At 48.8% G+C, this 10,857-nt stretch overlaps 1 protein-coding gene across 1 annotated transcript; it reads right to left on the bottom strand.

Moving 5' to 3' along the window:
- Positions 1-7,696: 7,696 nt before the first annotated feature.
- Positions 7,697-10,778, bottom strand: CCDC87 (coiled-coil domain containing 87). The gene has a single exon (XM_049889965.1). It carries the CDS (start codon positions 10,761-10,763, stop codon positions 8,190-8,192), a length of 2,574 nt encoding a protein of 857 aa, XP_049745922.1. The 5' UTR covers positions 10,764-10,778; the 3' UTR covers positions 7,697-8,189.
- Between the last annotated feature and the right edge of the window lie 79 nt (positions 10,779-10,857).

Consider the following 10,857-nt stretch of genomic DNA (forward strand, 5'->3'; position numbering starts at 1 on the left):
ATGATGTTTTGTTGGCAAATTTTTGGAAGTGGCTTGTCAGTCTTTTCTTCCTTTTCTGTCTTAGCCTGGAAGCTCCTCTGAAACCCGTTCACCATGAGTGACCCTGTTGGTATTGGAAATACTGGTGGCATAGCTTCCAGTGGTATCACAGCAACGTGCGTGTCACCACAGTGTGACACAATGACAGATGGGTAGTGGCATCTCAGCACCCCCAGTGGTTCAGCCAGAGACCGGGATGTGTCCTTGATTTTTCCCTTTCCTTCATGCCCTGAAAACCTTGGTGGTGTAGAGGTTAAGTGCTATGGCTGCTAACCAAGAGGTCAGCAGTTCAAGTCTGCCAGGTGCTCCTTGGAAACTCTATGGGGCAGTTCTACTCTGTTCTATAGGGTCGCTATGAGTCGGACCCGAGGGCAGTGGGTTTTTGGTTTTGGTTTCAAATAAGTTTAAGAAATGAGTCAATGTAAAAAAAAAAAAAGTGTTCAGTAAACGATAGTATAAGGAAAAGGTGGGCCAAAAGCAGAAACTGTGGGGCCAAGAAGAGTGGGACCTGTGGGTGTGTTGGCTTAGTGCAGTCTGAGACCCCTGGGCTCAAATCTGTCCCCACCAGGGTCTGGGTGCCCTATAGCAAAGAGAGATTTATTTTCTCGGAGTTTAGGAGGCTAGAGGTCCCAATCAGGGCACTGTCTCTAGGGGAAGCCTTCCTCTCACTGTTGGTTCTGGCGGATGGTCCTTGTCTCTTCTCAGCTTGTTTCTTAGTTCCCTGGAGATCTCACAAGCTGTGGCACCTCACTTCCCCTCAACCTTGCTTTCTCACTGCTTACATAATCTGCTTTGACATCTCAACAGAGACTGACATAAGCCTCACCCTGCTCTATACTTCCCTGGGCAGGACAGAGGCTGGGCTGAACCAAGAGGTCCAAGAGGCCCGAGGGGTTGAGGGGCCGAGGGCCAGGGAGAGTCCAGCCTGCGGGCACGGCCAAGAAGCTGTCCTGACCAAAGAACTGTATCCTGAGTCCTTCCTGATCCTGAATTGTAACCTGATACTTCCCTAATAATCCCCATAATCTCGGGGCGGGGTGGGGGGGGGGAGACTCACCGGACGCCTCATTAACATAACACAGAAAACACATTCTCAAAAAAGATTATAACTGCAGGTATTGTGGTGGTGGTGGTGTGTCATGGCGTCGATTCCCAGATTGTAAATCTTTACAGGAGCAGATTGCCAGGTCTTTTCTGGTGGGTTTGAACCACTGACATTTTGGTTAGCAGCTGAGTGCTTAACCACTGTACTACCAGGGCTCCTTTAACCACAGGTATCTAGTTGCCTTTGGGTGATTCCAACTCATAGCGACCCTATAGGACAGAGTAGAACTGCCCCATAGGGTTTCCCAGGAGCAGCTGGTGGCTTTGAACTGCCAACCTTTTGGTTAGCAGCCGAGCTCTTAACCACTGTGCCGCCAGGTTTCCAACCAGGGGTATAAGGGTTAGGATTTGCAACACATGTTTTGGGGGGACACAATTCAATCTATAATACCACTCCTTCTGCCCGTGTGCCCCCAACTGCCTAGCCCCCTGACCCAGCATGTCCTGCTGCCCTACCACCACCCTCACTTCCGCCTCTGCCCCATCTCAGCTCCTTCTTCTACTTAAAAAAAAAAAAGAGTAAATAGGGCCCCCCAGAACTTTGCAGGGGTTTCATGGGGCCACAACTATTTTCCGAATACTGCTAAGCCATTCCTTGCTCTTCTGATCCTACTTTATCATGAGTGCAGAGTGTTTTCTGGTGCCTGCAGGATGGGTGATACTGCAGCAGCTTGCATGGCGAAACAGGTACCAGCATCCAACTGTCTTCTACAGAGCCAGACGTTAAAGGGATTCACAAAAATGTCAAACGATGCCACTCTTCTGGCTAGATTTTTTTGTTTTGGAGAATATACTTACTTCTCATAAAAATACTACTATCTCTATTACTGATGAGGAGCCCTGGTGACACAGTGGTTAAGAGCTCGGCTGCTAACCAAAAGGTTGGCGGTTCAAATCCACCAGCCACTCCTTGGAAACCCTATGGGGCAGTTCTACTTTGTTCTGTAGGGTCTCTATGAGTCGGAATCGACTCAACAGCAACAGGTTCTGACTACTGATGAAGATAAAAAAAAAAAAAAATGACAGCCTTTGGTATGGATTACATCTCAACATAAAGAAAGCAAAAATTCTCACAACTGGATGAACAAAAATTCTCACAACTGGACCAATAAGCAACATCATAATAAATGCAGAAAAGATTAAGGTTGTGAAGGATTTCATTTTACTTGGATCCACAGTTAAAGCCCATGGAAGCAGCAGTCAAGAAATCAAAAGATGCATTGCACTGGGCAAATCTGCTGCAAAAATGTCTAAGACTAAGGTGCGCCTGACCCAAGCCATGGTGTTTTCAGTTGCCTCATGTGCATGTGAAAGCTGGACAATGATTAAGGAAGACTGAAGAATTGATATCTTTGAGTATGGTATTGGCAAAGAATATTGAATATACCATGGATTGCCAGAAGAATGATCAAGTCTGTCTCAGAAGAAGTATAGCCAGAGTGCTACCCGGAAGCAAGGATGGCCAGACTTCGTCTGATGTACTTAGGACATGTTATCAGGTGGGATCAGTCCCTGGAGAAGGACATCGCACTTGGCAGAGTACAGGGTCAGCGGAAAAGAGGAAGACCCTCAACAAGATGGATTGACACAGTGGCTGCAACAATGGACTCAAGCATAACAATTGTGAGGATGGCGCAGGACCGGGCAGTGTTTTGTTCTGTAGCGCACAGAGTCATTATGAGTCGGAACCGACTGGACGGCGCCTAACAACAACAATTATCCTAGAGTCTGGTTCCACCAGAGGGAGGTGACGACGCCTTTTCTTTCTTTGCAAGAGTATTGTGCAGATTAGATGGAATAATATCTTTAAAGTGCTTTAGCATGATGTCTGTCAGGTAGTTGGTTCATAACAGGATTGAGTTTCCTGGGATGGGACGAGACGCTTCCGGATGCAGGAAGGGTTGGCTTAGGGCAGGGACCCCCACTGCAGCCAGACACCCAGCAAAGAGATCTGAAGTCCCCAGACCTGAGTTTAAGTCGTGGCTCTACCATTTTAGGACAAGTTACTTGGCCTCTCTGGTTATCAGTTGGATAATTGCAAAAATCACTTCGTTATTAAAAAAAAAAACTCGAACATGTTGCGGTCAGGCTGATTCTAACTCATGGCGACTTCACGTGTTACGAGGTGGAGCTTCTCTGTACGGTTTTCCTGGCTGTAATCTTTACAGAAGCAGATCACCAGGCCTTTCTCCTGAGGCACTAATGGGTGGCTTCGAACTGATAACCTTTAGATTAGTAGCTGAGTGCAAACCGTTTGCACTACCTGGGGACTCCAGATGAACATTCATGATTGTTATTACATTCACCAAACTCATAGATAGGACCAACAACGGGGGATCTCACAGCTATGGGATGTGGGTCTGGAACTTTAGAAGAGGTTGTCGCAGGCCTACAGATTTCAACGTCCAGAGACCCAGTGAGGCCAGGACCCACTGGGGCTTCCTTCGCAGAACCTGTCCTGAGCTTTATGATGTCCTTTTGTGCAGCCTCTGAGGCCCGGATGCTCCAACTAGGTCTGTGTGTCTAGAACCCCACCCTCCCTGCCTCATCTCTGTGCGCTGATCCCACCCAGAACTGTCAATGAGGGGGTTCCCATGGACTCATTCACAGTGAGATTCCGTTTCCTAAAGCTTCTTTACCAGGAACGTTAATGCTTATGAAGAAATAAAAGGGTTCTTCGGCCAAAGTTATTTTTCCAAGGTCTATCAGAACTCTCAACATGTTAATACGCACTGTGAATCTCTGAGGGGATGCAAGAATGAAGTAAGCAAGGTTTCCCAAAGTTCTTTGACCACGGAACCCTTTTTCTAGGATGATCGCCGAGGATTGGCTTACCACACAACACACTTTGGGAAACGATGCACGAAGCTCCCTGTCTTATTCCTCTTGAATGTGTTTGCTTTTTAAAGGGACTGACGCTATACCGTATAGGCCAGCAAACTACAGCACAAGTGCCAAATCTGGCCAGCTGTCTGTTTTTGTAAATAAAGTTTTATTGGTACACAGCCATGCCCGTTGGCTTATATATTATCTATTATTGCTTTAGAACTACAATAGCAAAGTTGAGTCTATGACGGAGACCATGTTACCCATAAAGCTTGAAATATTTACTATCTGGCCCTTTACAGTAAAAGTTTGCTGACCCCTGCTGTGGTGTTTCTCACTTGAGTTATGTGTCACTTCTGGAAAATGCAGCAGTATGCCAGGAGAGACAATGAAGCCACAATCTGAATGATAAATATGGCATATCTGCCTGGAAGGCCAGCTTAAGTCAAAGGCAAGTAATCGCAAGGCTTATTTTTACATTAAAACAGACATTACAGAGTAGAATGTAAATTTTGCACCAAACCAAAAAGAAACCAAACTCTTTGCCATTGAGGTGATCCCGACTTTTAGTGACCCTATAGGACAGAGTTCATACAAAGGCATTCGACTGTGTGGGTCGTAACAAATGATGGATAACATTGCAAAGAACAGGAATTCCAGGACACTTAATCGTGCTCATGAGGAATCTTTACATAGATCAAGAGGCAGTCATTCGGACAGAACGAGGGGATACTGAGTGGTTTAAAGTCAGGAAAGGTGTGTGTCAGGTTGTATCCTTTCGCCACACCTATTCAATAGCTGTCAAAAAGAATAAAGCACATATTGATATTGAATAAGCCGGAGACATATAAGGCCAAAAAAGCAAGGTGCTGAGAAAATAATCCGAGAAGCTGGACTATATGAAGAAGAACGGGGCATCAGGACAGAAGGAAGACTCATTAACAACCTGCGTTATGCAGATGACACAACCTTGCTTGCTGAAAGTGAAAAGGACTTGAAGCACTTAGCAATGAAGATCAAAGACCACAGCCTTCAGTGTAGATTACACCTCAACATAAAGAAAACAAAAATCCTCAGAACTGGACCAATGAGCAACATCATGGTAAATGGAGAAAAGATTGAAGTTGTCAAGGATTTCATTTTACTTGGATCCACAATCAACACCCATAGAAGCAGCAGTCAAGAAATCAAATGACACATTGCATTGGGTAAATCTGCTGCAAAGGACATCTTTAAAGTGTTGAAAAGCAAAGCTGTCACCTTGAAGACTAAGGTGTGGCTGACCCAAGCCATGGTATTTTCAATCGCATCATATGCATGTAGAAGCTGGACAATGAATAAGGAAGACTGAAGAATTGATGGCTTTGAATTGTGGTGTTGGCAAAGAACATTGAATACACCACGGACCGCTGAAAGAACGAACAAATCTGCTTTGGAAGAAGTGCAACCAGAATGCTCCTTAGAAGCAAGGATGGCGAGACTGCATCTTACATACTCTAGACACGTTGTCAGAAGGGATCAGTCCTGGAGAAGGACATCATGCTTGGCAAAATACAGGGTCAGCGGAAAAGAGGAAGACCCTCAACAAGGTGGATTGACACAGTGGCTGCAACAATGAGCTCAAGCATAACAATGATTGTAAGGTTGGCACAGGACCTTTGTGTTGTGCATAGGGTCGCTATGAGTCGGAACTGACTTGACGGCACCTAACAACAACAACAACAGGACAGAGTAGAACTGCCCCGTAGGATTTCCGAGGAGTGGCTGGTAGATATGAACTGCTGACCTTTTGGTTAACAGCCGTAGCTCTTAACCACTGTGCCACCAGGGCAAAAAAAAAAAAAAGTAGACTTCAAAAAAAATTTCTCAGGCCTTTCAGGCTAGCATTGCTTCTACTGTACTCCCTACCCTCCCCCCATCCCTCTATTGCTGACCAAGATGCTGGTTTATGTTCCTCCATTCTAAGTGGCACTTTGGTGGGAAAAGTTTGGGAGGTACTCTTTTATTGGGAAAGCAACACAAAACAAAAACCTGAAGTTGGGCCAGTTATATATTAGCGAATGGTGAGTAAAGGAAATCTTTGGAAAACGGGTCCTCTCTGAGGCTCTCATGCTACCTGTGCAGGCATGGTTGTGTCAGCTCTCTTACTACATGTTACACATATGGGCTTTGAGATCAGACACACCTGGTCTTCGGTCCTGGCTCTCCCATTTACTACCTTCATGGCTCGGAGTAAGTAACTTAAGCTTTCTGAGCTTTCCTTTCCTTAGCTGTAAAATGGAGATTATAACGCACACTTCACAAGGTGGTTGTGAGGAGTCTAAAAAATTATGCAGGGAAAGTGTTCTACACACGGTAATATCTTAGTGTTAATTACTAACATGTAGGCTAAATATCCTGAATATATAAAGAAAAAAAATAAAAAAAAACAAAAAATATATATAAAGAGCTCTGAAAAATCAAGAAAATAAAAGTCAAAACCAATCGAAAAGTGGGAAAAAGGCAGGGACAGTTTACAGAAGAGGAAACACAAATAGCTTTTAAATACACGAAAGATGCCTCTTAATGAGTAAGAGAAATGAGAATCACAAACCTAATGTGATACCACTGTTCACCTACCAGGTTGACCAGGTTGGCAGAGATCAATTTGATAATACACTATGCAATGTTGATCAGAGTGTAAATTGTTACAACCTTTGTGGAGAGCAACTGGTAATGTCTATCAAAATTACAAATGCTTATACGTAACTGTTCCATTTCCAGGGATTCTAAACTATATAGTTGCATCTGCTAAGTGAATGACTAAGGATATTTTTTAGAGCATTGGTTTTGTTTATAAATGTTCAATAATAAGGGACTGGTTAAATAAAATATAAATACACACAGTAGAATACTACATAGCTGTCAAAAAGAATAAAGCACATATTGATATTGAATAAGCCGGAGACATATAAGGCCAAAACAGCAAGGTGCCACACAGGGGGTACGGTGTGTTCCCATTGGTGTAGTTATAAATATACGCTCACATAGCAGAGACTATGTCTGGAATAGGTCACGCAATGACCTGAGGTCTTGCATAATCTAACCTGCCCCTTGGCACCTTGCCATGACCCCTCTGACTCAATTCTCCCCCTCACTTCCCTGCACCCACACTGGCTACTTTGCTGTTCCTGGATCACCCCAGGCACACTCCTGACTTAGGGTTTTGTACTGGCTGTTCCCTCTGGAAAGCTGTTCTCTGATTTCCACAAGGCTTACTTGTTCACCTCCTTCAAGCCTTTGCTCAGATCTCACCTTCCCAGTGAGGCCTATCCTGAGCAGTATTTAAAACTACAGCCCGCACCCCTTGACTCCCCACAATCCTTACCACCTTCTAACATTCTCTTTCTCAATATGCTTAGGTACTATGCTTATGTAAACCCTACAAAGGGTAGGGATCTTTGTTTGTTCACTGATATACACCAAGCATCTAACACCTAGTAGATGTTCAGTAAGTATTTGCTGAATAAGGAAATGAATGGAAAGATACATAAAAAAAAGCCTGGTAAGAGCTGTGATCCCTAGGGAGGGCAACTGAGGCACTGGAGGCAGGGATGGAAAGGAGACTCACTTTTCAGTACAGTCCCTTGTGTATTTTGTACCATGTGCTTGTATTAACTGCTAAAGTTTTAATGAAAAAAAAATTTAGCTCTACCAACAGCATGTGAGAACTGGAAGTCCTGGAACTGGAAGAAGTAACAACCTGGATCCAACCCCTTCATTTGACACAGGATGGCCCAGGTGCAGAGAAGTTAGGTAACTTGCCCAAAGTCACAGCCAGGATTTAAGCCTACATCTGCTCACTTCAGGGCCTTTTCTCTTAGCCTCTCGATGTGGGGCTCTAATCAGCCAATTCAATGACATGTGATAGGAATGCTAAGCTTCATTGTCCCATCTGACACGTTCCATCACAAGGAACTCCAGGGGATGACCCATCTCAGTTCTTTCGATACGTAAGATTTTGGCTGTATTATGCATGGCTCGATATAAGTGGGAACACTGGGCCGAGGGATTCTTTTACACGAACTTCACTGTCTATACCAAGTCTGGAAGCACATGTTTCTGCAGCCTGCACCCTCAGGTGTAGAGACCCATATTTTTTCTTCCAAAGCAGTCAAGAGGTCCAGATGAGTGGCTGGGCGTCTGGGGCTCAGGGAGGGATGTGAGGGCGCTTGGACGGGTCAAGGGGTAATGGGAGTGTTCCCGGGAGCTACTAAATGCTGGCTGCTGAGCCTCCTGGCCTGGGCTGCCTGGGGGTGGGAGGCCCTCTGGGTCCGGACCAGGTGGCGGACCCGCCGGCGCTGCTGCAACCAGTAGAGCATCTCCACTTTGTCGCGCTTCATCTTGTCCAGGTAGCGCCGCCCCCTGAAGGTCACTGGCTCATCAAAGACTAACTCGATCTCCTCTAGGAGGGGAACCAAGGAGGCCTCCACTTGCCTGAGCTTCCTCTGCAGATGGCTGCGGATATGATTCTCCTCCAGCAGGCAACTCAGACCCACGTCAGACTTCTGGAAGAAGCGATTGGGGTTGGAGGCTTGCCGCTCAAACCACTCCAGTTTTGACAGCAGTATCTCCCGCAGCTGAATGGGCTGCAGGGCCCGCTCCCAGGCACTCATGAGTGCAGGCAGCTGCATCAGACGGGCGTTGGAGCTGTACTTGATGGCCATGTCCAGCCGGTCCTCGTTGGGGACCTCAAGCAAGAACCACAGCCGCTCCAGTTGCTTCTGCAGGCTCTGGATTTTGTGGCAGTCGCCGCCCAGGAGGTCAAGCCTCGCAGTTCCCAGGCCGTGTTGCAGCACTATGTTGCAATCCCACTCGCCCGGCACAAAGTCCCAGGGCTCTTCCTCTTCTAGTAAGGGGGGAGGGTGCTGAAGCTCCAGGGACTCCTTGACAGGGACCACCAACTCCATGAGACCCTCCTCCTCATACATATGGAAGATGACGTGGAGGAAATCCGTCTCCTGGGTGGTGAGGTACCTGAAGTAGTCCTCCTTGGACAGGTTGGTTTTCCACCAGTGCATCCACGAGGGCTTGGTGGACCGCTGGTCCCAACTTTTGTATGCGTGGAATGATGTGAGGGAGGACACCTTGTCAGCGTTGGAGAGTAGCCTGTTGGCTCCCCGGCTGTAAAGATTCGCCAGCTCAGGGTTGATGATGCGATGGTGTTTTTCTTGACGGAGAAAGGCTGAGGACAGGAAGGCTGACCAGTCTTTATCTGCTGCAGGCTCAACCAGGGGCCCCTGGTCAAAATGGAGGTGGTTAGTAGAGACACGGCTCATCAACTCCTTGTAGACCTCTCGGGTGCTACTGCCAACAAAGTGGTCATGATCCATCTCTTCAACAAGTCTGGGGTCCAGTTCGCCGGCCAAGTGGTTGTACAGGAGTCCAACCCCCTCGACGTGGAAGGAGTCCACAAAATTTCTGTCAGAGATTCGCACGGCAGCTGCCTCAACCACTAGCTGATTTCTTAGTTTCAGAGTCACGGTCACAGGCTGTGGGTGGAGTGGAGGGGCTTTGGGGGGTTGGCGGTCTTGCTGGCTGCAGGCTTCTTCCTCCTCCAAGGCCTTCAACACCCTCTGCAGCTTCCTCAGGCGGTGCCCTGCGGCCGGTCGGCGGGTCAGGGCTCCCAGGAGCGGGGGCAGGTCTGAGTCCAGCGGTAGGTGGCGAGGCCACTCCAGTTTGAGCTTCTTCAGCATCTGTTTCAGATCCTCAGCTACAGTGTCCCCTGCCAGCTCTGGCTTGCTCTCTGCAACCAGGACCAGTGGCGTTAAGGTGCGAGGGGGTAGTGGGAGAAGGCCCAACTCATCTGCCAGCTTCCAGCCCTCACGCAGAGAGGGCATAGACCGGCCTCTCCGGAGCTGGGGGTAGATGGGCGACTGGGCGGAGGGAGCAGCCTGGCCGGAGGGAGTCACCATGTAGCTGGGTTGTGGCTCAATCTGTGAGGAAATTAAACCCCTGTCTTTCTTTTTTGGCGTGGAGGGCGGCCAGAGAGTCTTTCTCTTCAACTGGGGGATGGCCTTCAATTCCTTCAGAGGGTCCACTCCGGGTTCGCCGAGAAACTCTGAAGGGCGGCTGAGGTGGACGAGGTAGTTCAGGTTGAGGCTGGAGCAGGGCACATGGGCGAAGCCAGTGCTGTGAGGCCACGGGATCGGGCAGAGCTTCAAAGCCTCCCTGGGGCTGAGGCGGCTCAGCTCCTTCACGCCGCCGCGGGCTCGATCTACCCTCAGCAGGGCCTGAAAGTCGGCGAGCAGGCAACGGTAGACGTCGGGGCCGGTGAGAAAGAGCGTGCAGTCCCTGGCGAGGCTGGCGGCCAGGCGGGTGAGGGTGGCTGGCTCGGTAAAGACGCCCGTGGGGGCCGACAGGGTCACCAGCAGGTGCAGATAGCGTAAGAAGAGCTGCTCGCTGCTTAGCAGCACGTGGGCCTGAAGCCGCTCCCGCAGCTTCTGGTTGTTCTGGCGGCTCAGACCAGGTTCGGCGGGAGGCTCCTGCCAGCTGCACTTCAGCTCGTCCAGGATGACCTGGGTGAGGCGGAGCCGGCTCTCGGGAGACACCCGCGCCGTCAACCCGCTGCGGGCCAGCCGCTCGGCTACCTGGCTGCACAGCGACGCCACCGACAGCTGTGTGGGCGGCAGGGCCTGCAGCGTCCGGACCTTTTGCGTCTCTGCGGGCGTCGCCCTGCGGGGGAAGAGCGACAGTGGCTGCAGCAACCGGTGGTAAAACCGCTGGAGCTCGGACTCCACCTTCCGGGGCTCCATCTTGGCAGCGGCGGGGCTCACAGTCCCTGCGCGAAGAAGCTAAGCCGTTACTAAGGCAACCAGGGGCCGGGCGGCCCGAGTGCGCCTGCGCAGC

Source organism: Elephas maximus, chromosome 7 (genome assembly GCF_024166365.1).
Source record: "Elephas maximus indicus isolate mEleMax1 chromosome 7, mEleMax1 primary haplotype, whole genome shotgun sequence".
NCBI classification, from domain to species: Eukaryota; Metazoa; Chordata; class Mammalia; order Proboscidea; family Elephantidae; genus Elephas; species Elephas maximus.